Consider the following 22,195-nt stretch of genomic DNA (forward strand, 5'->3'; position numbering starts at 1 on the left):
GACCGGCGGCGGTGATGGCTGTGCCTAGCGTGCCGCTGTATGTGGCGTGCGCCGATCCTGACTCGGTCTTCTCCTCACTCCCTCTCCACCTCCTGCGGTGCAGGAACGGCAGCAGTGGCACTGGCTGGGATGCTGGCAGCGCAGAAGGTGACGGGGACAACGCTGTCTCAGAGCCGCTTCCTCTTCCTCGGCGCCGGGGAGGTGGGGAGCCGGCCAGCGCACCAACACCCACACAAACGGGAGCATGCACAAACCAGTATATAACTGCTACAGCCGCTAAGTTGTGGTAATGTCACCACGGCACTTGTGCCAGGCTACGTGCACTTTGAGGCCACGTGAAGTGTCGGAGGCCTGCTGGAGGTCATGGGACAGACAGGTGCTATGGGTTGACTGAGATGACTGACAGATGCACCACCTGTGCTCCCCACTTTGCCAACTTGCTGCGTTTTAGTCACCCAGCACTATGCTCGTTGTTAGTAGTTTCGCTCCTCTGTCCTCTGTTGGTGTTAGAGGGCGGCTGCCTCCCAACTGCCCAGTAGCGTCGTCCTTCACGAGCCTATGCTCTCTCACACGGGTGCTCGTTCCCTCCTCCCCTCATCTCGCACAGGCGGCCACCGGCATCGCAAATCTAATCGTTATGGCGCTCACGGAGCAGGGCGTGCCACCCGTGGATGCATACGGGCAGGTGTGGATGTACGACAAGCACGGCCTCATGGTCAAGGTGAGGGCTGCACACTCTTCTGCGCTCAGCAGAGCTCCATATATCTTGTACTGGCGCGAGGCCAATTACCGTGAATGTCCATTGAGTGGTCTCGTGATCTTTGCAAGCTTCATCATGGGTGGCGACATTGCCCGGTTTGAGTCTTGACGGGCCTGCTTTAAACTTAGGATGCTATGCAGAGTCCGCCTCATGCGCAAATACCGCGAGATATACTGCACCTTCAACAATGACATCCAGGGCACGAGTACCCACACCCCCCACCGTCCCCCCCCCACTACCACTCCCCACCTCTGGGATCTGGCCTTGTGCCACCATTCCTGTCATCGGCGTCGAGGGACATCGACCGGCGGCGGTGATGGCTGTGCCTGTGATGTAATTCGAAGGGGAGTTGGCCATTGTGTGCCGGCATAATTGTCCAGACTTTTATACATTTTCTCAGAGCTTAAATAGAGCCAAAATTTAAGTGTTAAACAAACATTGTTCACTCAGTGGCTACCGCCAGACTCAAACTGTTCTTAAGGAATAAACATTCCATATCTGCGCCAGTACAAGATATATATTATGTAAAAACTCCATGCGGAAGCCCCGTTCTGTACACTAGCCCCGCATTGGGAAAACCTGCAGTTCTACGGTGATTGTGGCCGCGATACACTGCAGGTTGCAGTGCTCATTTAACCGCGATATTCTGTGTTCGCCATAATTTATCGGTTACAGTACCTGCACTATTGTGGTCTTTGACCCCGATACTCTACCCTACTGAACTGACTGTACCGTGATCTCTCGACCAAATTAGTCTCAAGAGCCAGGCCCAGGATAAGTAGGCCTTGAGGAGCCCCTCCAAGATGCACCTGAGGAATTCCCGACCCAGCATTACTCCTGCGCAGGGTTGGAGAAAGAGGTTCCCCCAGGGCGACTCAGAAGACCCTGGTCTGAGCAGCCATCTAATCTTGACTGGGATGGATTTCTTTTCGAGCTTGTACTTGTGGAGGCCAGGTTTAGGGCAGCCCTGTCCGGGTTGCCTCCCCAGGACCAAGTCCAAGCACCACAGGCACCCTTCCGGGTAATAATAATTATAATTTGCTTTTATACTGCATCATTCATGCAATCTCATCCCACAACACTGCGCATACATTATCCAGTTTCATACAAAAAATAAAAAAATAAAACCCCACTAATTATCAAAAAAAAGGAATACATAAATAATGAGAAAAAAATGCACGTAAGAAAAATAATCGCAGAGAAGCCTCGGGGGCAGTCGGGCTAGGAAGATGAAGGCTAAGGCTAACGTTTAATCTTCAAGGCAAGGGATTTCTTTTTCTTCAGATAGGTATGATAAAAATTTTTTTAAAATATTTCTTGCATCATTCATGCAAAATCCCACCAAATAGTGATTCTGAGGCTCCTTGTAATAATTATAATTACAAAAGATATATTTTTTGAACCATAAAAAATAACAATTCCTGGGGAACTCCGATTCGCAGGAAGGTTCAGCCTCATCTTCCTCAGCCTTTGAGACTGGGGAGGATTTTTATATCCACCACTTTATCCGTAGGGCTTGTGGCTCCTGAGTTCAGTGGTTACGGAGGGCAAGTCCAAAAAAGACAAGGAGAGGAAGAAACAAACTTCCCCCCTTTATGTCCCTCTGCCTCTGCTGAACTTCCGATTAGATGCTTTACGGTCGCTGAAATCAGTGGACTGGAGCTATGCTGTGTCTGAGGACCAGCGCGAGCAGCTATTAGTGGTTCTGCCACATTTTGCCTCATAAGCACGCTGCCTGGGAATACCTCTCTTTGGTTCTTCCTGACTCGGTGGACAGCCCTGCTTAACAAGGAGGCTCAGAAGGCAGTCTCTCTGTCTGTCCAGGCCACGGTGTATGTAACATACAAGGAAACATTGTCAGTTTTAAGTCTAAGGTCAATTATTAAGCTGGCCTTTACCTGGTTAATTGGAATGGATATGGTTGTCGTGATGACTGCCATTTGTTCTCTTTTGTACACGCTGCAGACTATGAAGGCCTCACTGGCTTGAGGGTCGGTTCCTTTTTGGGAAAAAAACACCCAGGAGGCCCGTGCCCTCAAGGAGAGTGAGCAGCTGGAGAAGGCCATGGCCTACCTAGTTTTTTCATAGTACCCAGTCCTACATTTAGCCCTATGCCCACCAGTCTGGTCAAAGAGGGGGTCAGCCCTTCTGGAGGGGTCGGGCCTTTGACAGGGAAACCCAGGGGTCGAGTTTGCTTCTCAGGTGGCTATGACAAGTCCTCTTGTCCCCCTGTCCTCCAACAGTGAGGGGGGCCCTGAGGCGCTAGTAGCTCCAGTGCCTTACCAGCAAGTGGGTCGTTTCTCTCATTCTCCACTCAGGACAAGTAGGTCCTTGGCTTCTTGGAATGAGGCTGTGTGTTGGGAGTTCCATGGTCATCTCCGCGGGCCTCTCTGGGTCAACTCCAGTACACCACAGGCCCCTGCATTGACACTGGCCTTGGAAACAGAGGTGTCAAGGTTGGCCGACACACGGGCGATTGTGAAGATTTGGGCTGTCAATGATGCTTAGGCCATTCTTGCCGGCCACCACTGCTTTATGCGCTTTTGCATGATGGGTCGTCACTGGCGTTTCCGCATCGTTCTCTTCGGCCTTACGTTCAATGGGGCTAATTGTCTTTTGTCCCCCTCGCAATGACTCGAGCAACTGAGCGCTATTCTCGACATTGTCCAGACTCGGGCTTTCATGACACCCGAGAAGATAGCCACTATGCCCGGTCTGGTCGTTTTTCTGTTTTCCACTAATGGTGGCCCAGCCCGGTCTTTTCTGGTGCTCGTCGGCCAGCATCACGGTCGACGTCCTCCCTTGGTTTGTCTACGCGTGTGAGCCCTACATGGTCTTTTTGCTCAAGAATAATAACAATTGACATTTATAAGGCGCAATTCATCCAGGGATCTCAGTGTACCAAAGGGACCCTGTCTTGGGCACTATGGGCCATTTTGTGGCCCTCCAGACAAAATCAGGGACCTCCACTATTGGGCCCTTGCAGCCGATCTCAACCAGAGGGAGCCTCTGGGCTTCTTCAATGAGCAGCTCGTGGTCGAGACGAACGCCTGCCTGCTCAGCTGGGGCGCATTCTCTGAGCCTTAGGCAGTGCAGGGGCTCCTGCAGACAAATACCCCTCCAGCATCAATGTCCTCGATCTCCGCACAATTTGTTCAGTGCTGATTCAGCTGCGCTTAGTCGTCTCGAGCAAGCGGCTAAGCAGGTAGTCAATAGATCCTGGTGAATGGTCTCTACACCCGGTGGTTTTTGGTCCACGCGTTAGCCGCTTCTGGTTGCCTGCCACCGACTGGGTTGCTGTGAACAATGCAAAGCTGCCCGATTATGCGTTGCACTACCTTTGGCCCTGCGCTTTCGCCATGGATGCAGTGACATGGCCATTGGGGCAGGGTCGGACCTATTGTTTGTCTGCTTTTCCCCTGGTACCCAGGGTGCTCCAGAAGGTACAGAAGGAGGGGGCTTACGCCAGTTCAGCAGGGGACACGGGCACGTTTTTATTGCTACTCCTGTGTATTTTATTACCTTTATTCTATTTTATTTGTGATGTATAATTGTTTTTTTACTTTATACCACAATCGTTTTATACTCTTTATTTTATTTATTTGTAGCTAAAATCAGCTGCTTGCAGGTGTGGCCTTCCCATGTTGCTGCAACACACAGCCTGGACTCTCCTTGAGGGGCGCCACGGTGATGAGATGTTAACTACCTCACCTGGTATACAGGAGGTCGTGGGTTTGATCCCGACCCTGATGCCTGTATATTTGGAATTTCAATGTTCTCCCTGTGGTCACATGAATTTTTCTCCAGGTCCTCCAGTTTTCCTCTCCATACTTACACTTATACTTACTTAGAGTATTTAATTGATATAAATTTATACTTGATAAGCAACTTTAATGAGCTATCATTTGTGACCAGGTCACTTCTGAAAAAGAGCTATGTAGCTCAGTGTGCCTTACCTTGTGAAATAAAATAGTTTATTTGTACCAGCCCTGGTGAGACACTGCCTCACCAACACTTCACCTGGAATGGTACATTCTACAAGCAAGTTGAAGTTACCCCAATGGGTTCTCCCTTATCTCCAGTGGTAGCAAATGTTTTCATGGAAAATTTTGAGACAGATGCCATCCAGACATCCATCCTACGTCCTTCCTTGTGGAAGAGATATGTCGATGACACGTTCGTCATCTGGCCACATGACCTGCCAGCTCTGAACCAATTCTTCAACCACATCAATTCCATACACCCAGCCATCCAATTCACCACGGAAATGGAAAAGGATGGCAAGTTACCATTCTTGGATATTTTAATCGAAAAGAGACCAGATGGCTCATTGGGACACTGTCTACAGGAAAGCCACCCACATGGATGCCTATCTAAGACCTGACTCCCACCACCATCCAGCCCAGAAGAATTCCCTCATCAAAACTTTACACCATGGAGCTTGTTGCATTTACGACCATCACCACCTAGCCAGTGAACTGGAGCACGTACACCAAGCCCTCAAGATGAATGGATATGCGGATTGCACAATCCGTAAAGCTGTCACCCCAACCGTGGGGAGAGAACCACCTGAGGACCCAATCAAAACCATCACCTTGTCATACATATGTAATGCGGGCGTAAACGACCTCCCGGAAGTGACGTCATGGGGGGAGGAGTTACGTCACGTGGGGGAGAGGGTAAGGGTCTATAAGGGGGGTAACCGGAAGCAGTCGGGAGTGATCGGGGACTGGGAAAGTGAGAGGCCACGCAGGGCGAAGGGTGAGGAGAGAGTGGCGAGGTCGCCACACACCCGAGCCACGAGGATCGGCACCGTCGGCCAACGGTGACCGACCCCGGAGCAGGAGGAGCAGCGAGGAGGCTGCAGAGAGCAGCGGGTCTGCAAGGGAGGAGTCGGGCAGCAGGGGTCTGCACGACGTGACAGCAGCGGGGCTGCTAGGAGGGAGTTTGGGCTACGTGAGCGACAGCAGCCTGGGGCTGCAGAGTGGAGAGTCTATAGGGGAGTACCGTGAGGGAAAAGAGATCGAACCCAAATAAAGGACACAGGACAGAGAGAAGCGTCCGAGTCTTTTATTACACATAGCAGGGGTCACCAAAAATATTTCCAAAATCATGAGCAAACCAGATCTAGGTCCGATTCAACACAGTACATATAATTTGTGATCTGATCCCATCTGTGAAGGATGTGATCCCTGACATGTGTAGTGTGGTAAATACTGACGAATAAACTTCTTATGAGGCAACACGTTGTTTTTTGTCTTTACTACAGGGTCCCTATCATGAAGGGTATATCGGTCCCTTCACCCGATACCTAGGGAGCTATGGCCTCCGAACTATGCGGGACCTAACACTGGTAACCCGCTCCCTATCATCCTCCGGCTGGGACCTAGGGGAGGCTAACTGACCCTGACCTCCTGGTCCGTGGGTCCTGACCACTGGCCTCACTGAAATCCGGCCCTTAGAAGGACTGCGGATCTTGGGGTCCAGGGTCCTATTCTCCAGCCCGGTCTTCAGTTTGCAGATAACTGAGCCAGAGCTCTGAGTGCTCTGGCTTATATACTCGTTCGTGGCTTGCTCCGCCCTAGCCATGCCCTCGTTCTGGAACACTGGGCGATCCGGGAAGGTGACATCATTCCCCCGTTCCCCCCCACCCGGGGGCCTGGGGAATGTGTCCCAGGATCCGTTTACTGGGATCCGCCGTTGGCCTCTTTCTGGCCCATGGGCATTTGCCCTGGCGAGGTAACGCCTCTGCACTCTATTGACAATAAGTGGAACTACAGGGCTGTTGAATGGTGAGTGACAATCACCCCTGCACATGCAATACCCCGGTGTCTACAAACTAAGCTGTGCCTGCGGCAGCAGTTACATGGGGGAAAGTAGGCGACATGTCTCGGACCGTGTTCGCGAACACAAGGCAGATCTGAAACACGGTAGGACCTACACCTCTGCCGTGGCTGATAATTGTTTTAACGCTTTGGGCACATGCGAAATTGATTTTGGCAAGACGAAGGTACTCTGCAAACCCACTGGCTATCAACAAAGATTTGTTAATGAAGCCATCCAGATATATAAACACAGACACAATTTAAACCGAGAAGATGGGTACAAACTGAGCAATCATTGGAAGGACGTTATTAACCAGGTAAAGTTATAACTGGCTGTGATGTTCCCTATCTTACCTACCTATGTTAGCAGTTATTTCTGACTCTCTGAGTTACATTACCTTGTTAAATGCCTTTACATTAACAGGCTAAATGTCTCACTAATATAGCTGCTGCTCCCTTTTCCTCGATGCGGTGGTGGGGCTCGTTTAATAGGCTGAATGTCTCTCATTAACACAGCCGCTGCTGCGGGAGCCGTCTCACATTGACATGCTAATCTCTAATCTCGAGCAATACATGCTAATCTCTAGCAACACAATAACCGAGGTATACCTAGTTCTGCGATCTTACATTTACTTGCAAATTCCATCTCTAGCCCCGCCCACTTACCCTTGGGTTGTACCCATCTCAAACCTATATAAACTTTGGCTGCAGTAGCTCTCTCGCTATATTTCTTCATGCCTCAGCAGTCCGCGTGCTGTATTTTTTCACCTCAAGACGATTGCTAGTGTTGCGATCGAAACGCCGTGATTTATTATTTATTATTTTTCTATCTACATGAAATTACCGAAAGACCCAAAGAGTATAAAAATAGTTTATTGTTGTCCAACAGCTATGTACAAGCTCACGCATATAGAACAGTATGGTACATTAACGTTACAACACTATACACTTGCATTTTAATACACAGCAAAACACACTTTCATATTACAACAAAGGTATTACATTCAAATACAGAAATCCTTTCCCAACCGCAGGGGGTTAGGTTCCTGGAAAAGGCTGCGGTAGACAAACCCACGGTTCTTAAAGTATAGGGGCCTAAGGGAAATAGGGGGCTCGAGGAACCGCGGACGCGGTCAGACTCATCGTAGCTTAACTAATTAGCCTGTTTATTAACTAAACACCGAATAACATACAGTACAGGTAGTCCCCGATTAAATCGATAAATGCGTTCTTGAAAATCTTTGTGGAAGGTAAAATAGTGTTAATTGAGCACTCCTATCCCACAAAAAATATATGTAAAAAGGGGGAGTTGCGTTCCAAGCCCCCAAACTCGATCGACAAATGTATCATTTTTATTAATTTATTATGACTATACTTTGGTTAGTGCTTTCATTATTTCCTTTTTTATGTATATTTTATGCACGAATAACATTTAAAAAGAAAAGAAACAATGATGAAGGTAACCTAAAGTAAAGAATACTGTCGTCTGCGCTTGTGAGTTGTGATGGGTGGAGTGGAGAGAGCGAAAAAGTGTAAGAATGAAAAACGGATCAGTTTAGTTAACACTTTTAACAAATTCGAACGTTTTTGTACATAAATAACACATTTATCTTGTTCAGGTTTTAAACCTGCAATTATAAATTCCGTCGGATGGTTCGCAGTGTACCATCATGCAAGCCAGTAGCACGGACAATATTACAATGTGCGCTCATTGTTCTCATAACGCTTAAGCACATCAAGTTTTTGCTCTCATGTTACCACTTTTCTTCTTTTCTAACTTATACTACCACTAGAAGCATCACCACCACGTTTCTCACCTTTACCAGCCATCACGAATGTAAATGCAAATGTATAGAATTGCGATATTAACCGCGCGCACGTCTGAGCTAGCATGAGGCGGAACAAAGACTGAGTGGGGTGGCTCGCTGCTGCTGCTCGCTGCCTGCGACGCTTGTATTGCCTCATGCTTGGGTACTGTACTGTACACGGGAACATGGTGAAAAATTCCGCTTCTGGAAAATTCCACAAAAATTGTGTGAAATCGTGTTAAGTTGACTTCGTTATAAAGGAGCTTCGTTGCCAGAGGCTCCGTTAACCAAGGTATTCCTGTAGTTGACAGCTCAGTTCAATCACAGGCAGTAGCAGCAACTGCCTGGATTCAAACCCAGGATATGGTGCTGGCTCAGTGCTCTGGCCTCTGATCCACCCAGACACCTGTCCACCCTATGATCTCAGAGTATCTGTGACACATCCATTGTCCTCTACACAGGTCCTTCATGCATGTTTATCCATTGTGTGTCCATTGAGTGTTCCCGTCACGTGACCGTCACATGACACACGTGTGATTGCCACATTTAATCCCACGACCATCATGTGACTGCTGAGCCTTTGCAGTGTGACCCATGACGTGACCACCATGTGTTTATTGTGTGACCAACGACATGCCTGCTTCTTAACCTATGCGTGTCCTGTCGTGTGACCGTACTGTGTCCGTCCTCTGCACGCCCTCAGGGCCGAGCAGCCGGCATCGACCATAACCAGGAGCTGTTTGCCCACGCGCCACCCCCTCAGCCGGTCACCTCCTTCCTGGATGCGGTACAGCAGCTGAAGCCAACGGCTATCATCGGTAATGGTCGTACAGACGGCCCCACGCTCACCGCAACAAAACAGGCCCGTTGACTCTCCCGCTCACCTGCCCACAAACCCTCCTGCTCGAATGCTCACCTGCTCGCTCATCATCCTGCTGACCTGACCCCCCCCCCCACTCGCCCTCCCGCTCACCCGCCCGCTCATCCTCCCGCTTGCTCGCTCACCTGCCCACCTGCCTGGCCACCTTCACCTCACCTGCTGTCTTTTCCCACCTCCCATCGTGCCCTTGTCCTCATCCTCGCGTTGGCAGGAGTGGCCGGTGCCGGGCGGCTTTTCACGCCGGATGTCATCCACGCAATGGCAGCGCTGAACGAGCGGCCAATCATCTTCGCGCTCAGCAACCCCACGACACAGGCGGAGTGCACAGCCGAGGAGGCCTACACTCTTACAGACGTATGCGCACGCACATGCTCACAAACATAATATGCACACGCAGGCTCACAGAATTATGCTCACATAAACACACATGCTCACGAATGTAGTCCGTATACAAACAAAAGACAACTACAATCACCCATTGCCAATAAGTGGCAGTGACGTCACCATGGTGCTTGTGCTATTCTAGGTGCTATTCTAGGTGGGCCTGCTGACAGCAGGTCATTAAACAGGCCCACGTGCCATGGGTTGACTGACTGAGGTGACTGGCAGATGCAGTCGGTCCTCGCTTAACGTAGGCCTGTTTAATGTTGTTTTTCTACAAAGTCGCCGATGAATTACGACCCACATATGCATTTAACGTTGCTTGGTATCGCTCGAACATCATTGCCGATGGGCAACTCCTTTCCACTGCGGAAAATGAACCGGCAGCATGGCACATATGTTGCTAGGCAACGCCCCCTGCCGGCCCAGTGTGGCCATACTGTATGGTAAATTCTTCCTTCTTGAGCTGCGTGATTGAGCGGTACGATATGGTACACAGAATTTTATGACACGCCGCCGCATACCCTCATCTCAGTTCATTGTGGACTGTTTTGGTTTTGATTTAGGGAGGTTATTTATTGCTGCATCCTTCACCAAGTTATCCTTCTGCTTCAAGTGCCATGAAGGTGATCACTTTGCAAACAAATTTATTATCGTTCATGCCACTTTTCAGTAGGAGATATGGAGCACCTATTTATCAGTGTGGATTGATCAAGATCAGTGACACATTCCTCTCCGTTTACTGGTGATCTAGACAAAGGCAGGCAGTTTGTTTGAGGACTTTAAAGGCCGAGGGTGGTGAATCATGGTGTCATTGTAGCTTTCAAAGCTGCCCCTCACTTTCAACAAGGCGTAGGATAGTTTTAGTGAGCATGATGCAATAAGGTAGCACAGTGCTCAAGTGTGCAGGAAAACAAGCAATACTTTGCAATAAATATAAGCAACTCGACCTAGAAAACAAGAAAGCCGTGCAACAGTCATTGCATGTGTCCCTGTGACTCCCAACACCTCACTCTACCTCTAGAAAGCTGCACAACCATCACTGGTGAGTGTTAACCTAACCTAACCTTTTATCTAACCTAACCTTTTCTCCAGGAACATAACCTCCGCTATTTACATTGGTTATTACGGGAAAATATGTTTCACTTGACGTTTTCTTAGGTCTTTCGGTAAAGCCACGTAGATATAAAAAATAATACAATATCACGATGTTTCGATAGCAACACAAGCAATCATCTTCAGGTGAAAAAAGACGGGGAAATCTGCCGAGGCAGGCTGTTTATAAAGGTTTAGAGATGAGCGGGGCAGCTAATGTTAATGTAGGAGAGGTCTCCGTAACCTGCAGTAGGTCTACACCAATTAAAGAGCTATTTACAAATGCTTTAGAGATGGGTGGGGCAGCTAATGCCAATGTGGAAGAGGTACTACGGAGCTGTGGGGGGTGGCCATTGTATTGTGAGAGATTAGCATGTCAATGTAAGAAATTTGCTTGTAAATGTAAGTTTAGCGAGAGCTCGGACAGCGCACTGGCCACATGGAGGTGGAAAAGAGTTGAAAGCCGCTATTTACTAACACAGCTAATGGTGACTGTGTTAGTGAATGTAACTCAAGAGAGTCGAAAATAACTGTTAACATAGGTAGGTAAGATAGGGAACATCACAGCCAGTTATAACTTTACCTGGTTAATAACGTCCTTCCAATGATTGCTCAGTTTGTACCCATCTTCTCGGTTTAAATTGTGTCTGTGTTTATATATCTGGATGGCTTCATTAACAAATCTTTGTTGATAGCCAGTGGGTTTGCAGAGTACCTTCGTCTTGCCAAAATCAATTTCGCATGTGCCCAAAGCGTTAAAACAATTATCAGCCACGGCCAAGGTATTGGTCCTACCGTGTTTCAGATCTGCCTTGTGTTCACGAACACAGTCCGAGAAATGTCGCTTAGTTTCCCAAATGTAACTGCTGCCACAGATGCAGCTGAGTTTGTAGACACCGGGGTAATGCATGCCAGGGATCGCATCCTTCACAGAGGGGATCAAATCACGAATTTTATGTACTGTGTTGAATCGTACCTGGATCTTGTGTTTGCTCATGATTTTGTAAATATTTTTGGTGACTCCTGCTATGTATGGCAAGGTGATGGTTTTGATTGGGTCCTCAGATGGTTCTCTCCCCACGGTTTGGTTGATAGCTTTACGGATTGTGTACTCCGAATATCCATTCCTCTTGAGGGCTTGGTGTACGTGCTCTAGTTCACTGGCTTGGTGGTGATGGTCGGAAATACAACGAGCTTTGCGGTGTAGAGTTTTGATGAGGGAATTCTGCTGGGATGGATGGTAGTGGGAGTCAGGTTTTAGGTAAGCATCCGTATGGGTGGCTTTCCTGTAGACAGAGTGTACCATTGAGCCATCAGGTCTCTTTTCGATTAAAGCATCCAAGAATGGTAACTTGTCATTCTTTTCCACCTCCATGGTGAATTTGATAGCTGGGTGTATGGAATTGATGTGGTTGAAGAATTTGTCCAGAGCTGGTAGGCCATGTGGCCAGATGACGAACGTATCATCAACGTATCTCTTCCACAAGGAAGGATGTAGGATGGATGCCTGGATAGCATCTGTCTCAAATTTCTCCATTAAAACATTGGCTACAACTGGAGATAAGGGAGAACTCATAGGGGTACCTTCAACTTGTTTTTTGAACGTTCCATTCCAGGTAAAGTAAGTGTTGGTGAGGCAGTGTCTAACCAGGGCTGGTACATCAGCATTCAATCCTTGTTGGACCAAATCTTCAATGATTGCAATGGTGTCAGGCACATGAACTTGGATAAACAAAGATACCACATCGAAACTGACAAGCAAATCACCTGGAAATAGTGAGATGTCCTTATTTGAAGATATAAAGTGGGCTGAGTTAAGTACAGCTGAAGTGGTCTTACCAGTGAATGGTTGCAAGGTCTCAGACAGAAATTTGGCCAGTTTGTAGGTGGGTGAGCCAATGGTGGAGACGGTAGGGCGGAGTAGTGTGCCTTCTTTACGGATTTTTGGTAAGCCATACAATCTGGGTGGTCTAGTAGCAGAGGGTTTTAAGGCAAGCCGCTTGGTTGGTTCGATTAAAGATGTCGAATCGGTGATGATGTTGTTGGTTTTTGTAACCAGGCGGTTGGTAGGATCTCTATTGATTTTTGTATAGCTGCCATCATTAGTGGGTCCTGAATTTTGTTATTGTATGTGGTTTTGTCCAAGATCACAGTGGCATTGCCCTTGCCGGCTGAGAGGATGACGATGTCATCTATCTTTTTTTAGTTGGGAGAGTTCAAGGCGCTCATCCTTGCTGATGTTGCTAATAGGTGTCTAACACAGCCACCGTTAGCTGTGTTAGTAAATGGCGGCTTGCCATTCTCTTCCACCTCCATGTGGCCACTGCACTGTCCGAGCTCTTGCCGAGCTTCAAATTTCTTACATTGACATGCTAATCTCTCACAATACAATGGCCACCCCCCACAGCTCCGTAGTACCTCTGCCACATTGGCATTAGCTGCCCGCCCATCTCTAAACCTTTATAAACAGTCTGCCTCGGCAGATTTCCCCTATTTTTTTCACCTGAAGATGATTGCTTGTTTTGCGATCGAAACGTCGTGATATTGTATTGTTTTTTCTATCTACATGGCTTTACCGAAAGACCCAAAAAGTCAAGATTCACTTCATGTTATTTCACTTAAACTAAAATTTTCCAGGAACACAAACCCGACGTTGAGCGGGGAGTGATTGTACACCAGCTGGGCTCCCCACTGTGCTAACTTTCTGCGTTTTAGCTGCTCGGTGCTCTGGTCGTTGTTATGAGCGCCACTCCTCTGCCCCCCGTTGTTGCTGAAAGGCGACTGCCTCCAACTATCCAGTAGCATTCTTCACGAACCTTGTCCACAGAGACCGATCTTGACACCGCTGGTACCAGTCATTGGCAAGTCCAATCAGCTCCACATCCTTCCGTACCACATCAGTCCATCTTTTCTATAGCCCGTGCTACACCAATTTAACCTGATCTATCCGGCCAAACAGAAGCTGCTTGGGCATGCGGTAGCTGGTCATGCGGGCTATATGACCCAGACAACATCGCCTCCCCTGACGGAGGAGCTCACTCATGGGACTGTCTCCAGATCTTTCAAGGATCTGTGAGCTCAAACAATTCAGTCTCGTTAAACCCAGGAATTATTGTAGGCAGGCCAGACTAAATGTTTCAAACCAGTGCAGAAATTCCTTTAAATGGCTCCATGTTTCACAAGCATAGAAGGGAGTGTGGTTGAGAACATCCAGAGCTTAATATGTTGCGACAGGCGAGGTAGCTTCCACACAGCATTACGCAGCTAATGAAAAGATAATGCTGCTAAAATGATTCAGAGCGAGAACTCATCTGCCAAACCGGAGCTAGTTATAAGCACACTGCCCAGATATGGAAATTTCTCCAATCTCCCATCTCTTAGCAGCATGATCCTGGTTCAGCAGTCACATCTCCAGCTCCTTATTCAGAGTGGACAGCAATCACTAGCTCATACTCCGAGGGTACGGGTACGGTATCCTGGCTCGTTCAAATGGGATTTGACCAGGAGATGTGATAGATGCCTGTCCTCCCGGGGCCTCCAGCACAAGCTTAGATTGATATTTGTCACATGTTTTAGTGGTCATTTAGTTGAATGTGAAGGCGCCACAAGCCCCTTGCACTGTCCAGAGCCCTCCCCGTTTGCCGCTGCGATAGCTACGAGCACCGTGAGGGGAAGCACCAATTGGAATCGGTCCTCATGGCGTTTCCTCACAGCCACAATGCACATGTGCTCACAAACATATGCACACACATGCTCCTAGACATATGCACACATGCATACCACTCACAGACGTACAAAAGATAAATATCCCCCCAGTAGCCTTAACAGACTGCTGGTATGAAGTGCTGTTAGCGAGCACCTATGAAGGCCGGCATGACACGAGGGGGTGGGTGGGAGACCGATCTTGACACCGCTGTTACCAGTCATCGGCAAGTCAACTCAGCTCCACATCCTGGTGGCTGGGCATACGGGCTACATGACCCAGCCAACGCAGCCTTGCCTGCCGGAGGAGCTCACCGATGGGACTTTGTTCACATCTTTAAAGGATTTGTGAGCTAATTCAGCCTGGTTAAACTCAGGATGAATCTTAGGCAGGCCAGCCTAAATGTTTCTAACCGGCAAAGATGTTCCATTAGGGGGGTCCACATTTCGCAAGCGTAGAGAAGGGAGGGAATGACTGTGGCCGAGAAGACCTGAAGCTTCGTGCGGAGCGACAGACCAGGTAGCTTCCAAACAGCGTTACGCAACCGATGAAAAGATAATGCCGCTCGACTGATTCGGAGTGAGACCTCTGCTGTTAAACCAGAGCCAGTCATGAGCATACTGCCCAGGTATGGGAAACTCTCCACTCTCTACACAACTGCCCTATCACCAATTGGGAGTTGTGGGGGTGGAGTGCCCGATGGTACAAAATACCCATGCAGGTGCTTAGTTTTGGTGGGGCTGATGGTAAGGCCCCACCTCTTAGTGGCAAGCTCCAGGTTCAGCAGCAGCGCCTACAACTCTTCCTCTGAGTGAGCAGCAATTACCAGATCATCGGCATACATAACATGGTTGAGCAATAGGGAGCCATCTCTTGACTTCACCCGGGCATCGATCAGCCTCCCATTGTATCTGTACCAGATGGAAATTCCTCCGGTACAGCTATTGAAGGCTTCATTCACGAACTACGTGGTCGAAATAGATGTTACATAATGTGGGAGCCAGAGGACATCCCTATCGCATCCCAAGGTGTACAGGGAATGGCTCCTACTCGCGGCCACGTAGTTTTACCCAGGCCCTCTCACCATCATATGAAGGTCCTTAATGATCGTGAGCAGATGGTCAGGGACCCCAAAAGCATGAAGAACAACCCAGAGCCCAGGCCTACTGACCTACATCTCCAATAAAGCGGAGATGTAGGTCTTGTTGGAATTCCCTACACCTCTGCTGTAGCAGACGGACAGAAAATATGGCATCTGTGCAGGACCGTCCTTTCCTGAAACCGCATTGGGGCTCCGCAAGCCTCTCCTCAGTGTGCCTAACAAGGCGATGCTGAATAATCCTTGCCAGGAGCTTTCCTGGCACACTGAGGAGTGAGATGCCCCTGTAGTTGTTCCAGTCTGTGCGGTCCCCCTTCTTAAAGAGGGGGACTACCAGGGCATCCTTCCAGTCCAGCGGAACCCGTCCAGTGGTCCAGACTGTTGTTATGATGTCATGTAGGGCAGTCTGTGCACAAACGCCACCCTCCCTCAGCATTTCGCTTGGGAGATCATCTCTGCCCGGTGCCTTTCCTGGTCTCAGACTCCGGATCGCCTTCAGTACTTCCTCAACAGATGGCACCTCAGCCAGCCACTCGCAGAGGGTGACTTCTTCCAATATTTGAGGCACCGCAGCCTCGGCTAGGTCATCCCCACTTTGTCCCAAGTTATTTTCCTGGCTGAGGGATATCCCCTCCCCCAGGACCTCACACAAATGCGCAGCAAATCTGAAAACCTGTTCCTGGGGGTCAGAGATTGGATCACCGTTCCTTCCCCTAACGATGGTAATAGGTGTGGCGCTGCAGGTTACTTTTTTGATGGAATTAAAGAGCGATTTGTGATCACGGCTCTCCGAACCTCCGAGCGAAGGCTGCGGTAAGCCTCCTCATTCTCCGACGTGGGATGCTGTAGCCGATGAGAGTGGGCTTGTCGCTTTTTCTCAACCAGCTTGAACACCTCCTCTGTCAGCCAGGGTCTCTGGTGAGGTCTGGACCGTGTACCCAAAGCAGCCATTGCAGCTGCATGAGCCACAGTTCTAACCCTCGCCCATTTCCCCTCTACATCAGGAGGAGTGGGGGACGATGCCAACTCCAGCCGCAAGCGATGATTAAATTCTCACTTGCAACTTTCATCCGCTAGCTGAGACCATGCCACTAAGGGTTTGAATGGGGTCCTGGGTGTACACCCACCACTGGAGTAGAATAATGGCAGCGCATCTTCCAGATGACAAGTCGATGGCCAGTGGGCAGATCAGCTCCACTGGTGTCAAGGACATGGGCCCGCATCCGCTGTTCCGTCACTATGTAGTCCAGCAGATGTTCTTGCTTGGACCCGGCATGCATCCATGATGTTATGTGGATGCACCGATGCCGGAACAGCATGTTGGTAATTACAAACCCATGGGCTGCACAAAATATAGCAGCCTCCTGTCGTTGTTATTGAGTTGATCTGGCCCATGCCTTCCAATCACTCCAGACCAGGTGCCAGCAGCATGACCAACTCAGGCATCGAAGTCACTCAACAAAATTACTATCCTCAGGGGCCACTTTAGCTAGCACCTGTGACAGGAGGTCATAGAAGGCATCTGAGTCATCGGCCTTGCCTGCATCCCTCCACGGATGTTCGTCTTCAGTGGGGGCATAAGTAACCACGACCACCACTCCTCGCCTCTGGTTCATAGGAAGGCGAGCCCAAAGTAGCCTGGGGCTTACAGCTTCCCACACCTCACCACCACGCTCCCACGCCCCCTTAATTATTTTGTTCAGAAGAAGAGCCACTCCCTGTTGTTTGGCAGTCTCCTGCCCCGAGAAGTGGACTGTTCACCCCTCATGGTGGCAGGAGCCAGAGCCAGTTCACCAGACCTCCTGAATACCATAGAGATCCAGGCGGTACCGGTCCAGCTCCTGACAGAGAAGTGGCAGCCTCTCTTCCGCAGTGAGCTTTTGACCATTCCACATGGCCACACGTCGTGGTTTTTTGTTGTTTCTGGAGGAGCCCCGAGGGTAAGGATTCAGTCTCCTTGCTCCGCCAAATGGGTTTTGGCCAGGAGATGTCATAGACGTCTGTCCCCCCGGGGCCTCCGGCACAAGCTTATTAATTTAAATTTTCCGTCGTGGTTTAGCGATAATTAATTGAAGCCCCTCGCAACCATCCAGAGCCCCCGTTTGGCTGCTGTGGTGGCCACAAACGCCATGAGGGGAAAGGCCAATTGGAATTGGCCCTCCCCCCACAGCACTGCCCACGACAGCGTTGCCCGTCCGGCACCACGAGGAGGAAGGGGTTGTTTTGCCGGACACACACATACAGACACACAGGCTTACAGATATATGCATACATGCTCAAATACTCACAGATGTATGCACACATGTTCACAGACGTCCACACACACACACGCAAACACTCACAGACGTACGTACACTTACCGTGCTCGCACACACCATGCGCACACACTCTCAGATGTACGCACACACGCTCACAGACGAATGCTCACACGCTCACAGACGAATGCTCACACACACCGTGCTCACACACACTGCCCTCACATACACCGCACGCACATGTGCACACACTCACAGGCTTGCGTACATAGGCACTCATCAATATACGGTCACGCACACAATTAGACTGTCATATACATGCAATCACCAATGGACGTCCGTACTTCCAAGAGGAGTGGCTGTGCAGTGCTGTTGAGTCTGATGATCCCATGTCATTGTAGGGGCGGTGCCTGTTTGCTAGCGGAAGCCCCTTCGACCCGGTCACTCTGCCGGACGGTCGCATCTTCAGGCCTGGCCAGGGCAACAACGCGTACATCTTTCCTGGTGATGCGCTTCACACACACACTGCGCTCGCACACGAAGACAAATATCCCCAGTATAGCCTTAACACTCTGTAGGATAAGTGCTGTTAGCAAGCACCTAATAAAGGCTGGCATGGTACATGAGGGGGTGGGTGGCTAGCACCATGCCCGACTGCTTTTGTCTCCCCAGTAGCGATGCTTATACACCACATCAGGTACTTATTTGAGGCTGAGTCGACCTAGAGAAGGCCCAGGACCGGTTAAGATAATCGTCATTGCTATTGGCTGTGAGCAGGAATCGAACTTGGGTGGAAGGGTTCATAGCGCAGTATGCTAACTGCTGCGCCACCACTTCCCACACACACCAACAATAACCGCCATTCACCACAAAGTGGTGGTGACATCACCACAGCGCTTGTGCCAGGTTATGTGCACTTTAAGGCCACTTGCAGTGTCGAATGCCTGCTGGCAGGAAGTCACCGGATAGACCCAAGTGCCATGGGTTGACTGACTCAGATGACTGGCTGATGCACCACCTGTGCCCCCTCCTGTGCCAACTTGCTGTGTTTTAGCGACTCGGCACTCCAATTGTTGTGAGTATTGCTCCTCTGCCCTCCATTGTTGCTGGAGGGCGACTGCCTCCAACTGCCCAGTAGCATCCTTAACGAGCCTTCTCCACAGAGGCGATCTTGACACCGCTGGTACCAGTCATCGGCAAGTCCATTTAACTCCACATCCTCTTGTACCACATCAATCTGTCTCCTCTCTAGACCATTCCTTGCCCATGTATCCCTCTCTATCCAGCCAAAACAAACGCTGTTTAGGCATGCGGTGACTGCGCATGCGGGCTACATGACCCAGCCAATGCAGCCTTGCCTGCCGGAGGAGCTCACGAATGGGACTTTGTCCAGATGTCTCCAGGATTTGTGAGCTCCTCACACAATCCAACTTGGTTAAACTCAGGATGGATCATAGGCAGGCCAGCCTAAATGTTTTTAACCGGCAAAGCTGTTCCATTAGGGGGTCCATGTTTCGCAGGTATAGAGAAGGGAGGGCATGACCGTGGCCGAAGCTTCGTGTGGAACGATAGACCAGGTAGCTTCCACACAGCATTACGCAACCGATGAAAATATAATGCCACTTGACTAATTTTGGAGTGAGACCTCTGCTGTAAAACAGGAGCCAGTCATGACACACTGCCCAGGTATGGATAACTCTCCACTCTCTCCGCAACTGTGGCTGATAGTAAGGCCTCACCTCTTAGTGGCACGCTACAGGTTCAGCAGCAGCACCTCCAACTCCTCCTCTGAGTGAGCAGAAATCACTCGATCATTAGCATACGTAACATGGTTGACCAATAGGGAGCCATCCCTTGACCGCACCCGGACATCAATCAGCCTCCCATTGTATCTTTACCAGATGGAAATTCCTCCGGTACAGCGATCGAAGGCTTTACGAACTACGTGATCGAATTTTTTTTTAAATAATGTGGGGGCCAGAGGACATCCCTGTCGCACCCCAAGTTGAACAGAGAATGGCTCCGACTTACAGACATGTAGCTTTACCTGGTCCTGCTCTCCATCATGAAGGTCCTTAATGATTGTGAGCAGATAGTCAGGGACTCCGAAAGCACAAAGAACAACCCAGAGTCTAGACCTATTGATGGTATCATAGGCCTTGACCAGGTCCATAAAGCAGAGATGTAGGTCTTATTGGAATTCCCTACACCTCTGCTGTAGCAGACAGACAGAATATATGGTGTATGTGCATGACTCCCCTGGCCTGAAACCACATTGGAGTTCCGCAAGTCTCTTTTCAGCGTGCCTGGCAAGGCGATGTTGAATCATCCTTGCCAGGACCTTTGCCGGCTCACTGAGGAGGGAGATGCCCCTGTAATTGTTACAGTCTGGGCGGGTTTCCCTTCTTAAAGAGGGGGACCACTCGGGCATCCTTCCAATCCTACAGAACCCTATCAGTGGTCCAGACAGTTATTTTCTTGGTTCTTTCAGTAAAGTCACGTAGAAGGGAAATAATAAAATAATAAAAAATAAAACATTATAAAATAATTCTCACGACGTTTCGGCCACAACGCAAGCAGCCGTCCTCAGGTGAAGACCAGGTCTGTCGGGGAGACAGCATCTGAATGAAACACCACCACGCTTGGAGCGTATATTTAAGCTGGGTTGGAAGAGGGGAGAGAGCCTTGACAAAAGAATGTGCATATCAAGAGGAATTTAGCATATTTATGGGAAATGCAGATATGTGATTAGTACTGCTTGTGAAATGCTTAGGAGGTGGGTGGGGGGTTTCAAAGTCATATTATGCCCGTGCATTATGCAGTATTAGCAGCATCAAAGGGAGGGGGTAAGGGTAGCATTAATAAAGGGAAGGAATGTTAATAGTATGTAGCTGCAGTAACTAAACAACCAAGTCAAAAACTAAAGTATAAACTACATAGTATCATCAGTATACTAAATATACTCTTCAATAAGCTGAGCTACTAACAGTAAGCAATACATTACAATTCTATGTCGCAAAAATATAATATGTCTTCTTGGTTCTTTCGGTAAAGTCACGTAGAAGGGATGTAATAAAATAATAAAAATAAAACATAATAAAATAATTCTCACGACGTTTCGGCCACAACGCAAGCAGCCGTCCACAGGTGAAAACCAGGTCTGTCGGGGAGACAGCGTCTGAATGAAACAGCACACGAGCTTGGAGCATATATATAAGCTGGGTTGGGAGGGGGGGAAAGGGCGCTTCGACAAAATAATTTGCATATCAAGAGGAATTTAGCATATTTATGGGAAATGCAGGAATGTGAATAGTACTAATTATGCCCGTGCATCATGCAGGATTAGCAGCATCAAAGGGAGGGGTAGCATTAATAAAGGGAAGGAGTGTTAATAGTATGTAGCTGCATAGTATCATCAGTATACTAACTATACTCTACAATAAGCTGAGTTACTAACAGTAAGTAATACATTACAATTCTACGTCGTAAAAAATATATAATATGCTTCCATCTAAACTTTATTCTCTTTCATTACACGAGTCTACACCGTACTATATCACACGGGCCTACCCCGTACTATATGCTGCCATAGACAAACCCAACATTAAATTATATACTGTATTACTATACACAAACAAAAATTCAGACAGTTATTGCGATGACATATAAGGCAGTCTGCACATAAACGTCACCCTCCCTCAGCAGTTCGCTTGGAAGATGATCTCTGTCCGGTGCTTTTCCTCGTCTCAGATTCTGGATCGCCTTTCGTACTTCCTCAACAGATGGCACTTCAGCCAGCCACTCACAGGGGGTGAAAACTTCTTTCAATATTTAAGGCACCGTAGCCTCCGCAGGATCATTCCCACTTTTCCCCATGATGTTTTATGGGCTGAGGGATTTCCCCTCCCCCAAAACATCGCAGAAATGCTCCGCAAACCTGCAAAGCTGTTCCTAGGGGTCAGAAATTGCATCACCTGTCTTTCCCATAAGGATGGTGATAGGTGTGGCGCTGCAGGTGACTTTTTTTTAATGGAATTAAAGAGCGGTTTGGGATCGCGGGCTACTGAGGCAGATTACATCTTCTCAGCAACCCCCGACCACCACTCATTCTTGCAGCGCTGCTTGGCTCTCCGAACCTCCGAGTGAAGGCTGCGGTAAGCCTAATTTTCTGACGTAGGATGCTGTAGACTAGGAGTGGACCTGTCGCTTTTTCTCAGCCAGCCAGAATACCTCCTCAATCAGCTAGGGTCTCTGGGGAAATTTGGACTGTGTACCCAAAACAGCCATTGCAGATGCATGAACCACAGTCCTAAACCTCACTCATTTCCCCTCGGTATTCAGGAAGAGGGGGTGACGATGCCAACTCCAGCTGCACGCAATGATGAAATT

The 22,195-nt window shown here is 49.0% G+C and overlaps 1 protein-coding gene across 5 annotated transcripts in view; it reads left to right on the forward strand.

Moving 5' to 3' along the window:
* The window catches only part of ME2 (malic enzyme 2), a 69,837-nt gene that overhangs the window by 41,365 nt on the left and 6,277 nt on the right, over window positions 1-22,195 (forward strand). For all 5 annotated transcript variants that reach the window (XM_078617258.1, XM_078617262.1, XM_078617259.1 and 2 more), the window contains 5 exons: window positions 104-201; window positions 608-721; window positions 9,097-9,211; window positions 9,485-9,627; window positions 18,208-18,310. In XM_078617258.1, the coding sequence (XP_078473384.1) occupies window positions 104-201; window positions 608-721; window positions 9,097-9,211; window positions 9,485-9,627; window positions 18,208-18,310 (573 nt within the window). The remainder of the gene's footprint in view (window positions 1-103; window positions 202-607; window positions 722-9,096; window positions 9,212-9,484; window positions 9,628-18,207; window positions 18,311-22,195) is intronic.

This window comes from Lampetra planeri, chromosome 53 (genome assembly GCF_965212315.1).
Source record: "Lampetra planeri chromosome 53, kcLamPlan1.2.h2, whole genome shotgun sequence".
NCBI lineage: Eukaryota > Metazoa > Chordata > Hyperoartia > Petromyzontiformes > Petromyzontidae > Lampetra > Lampetra planeri.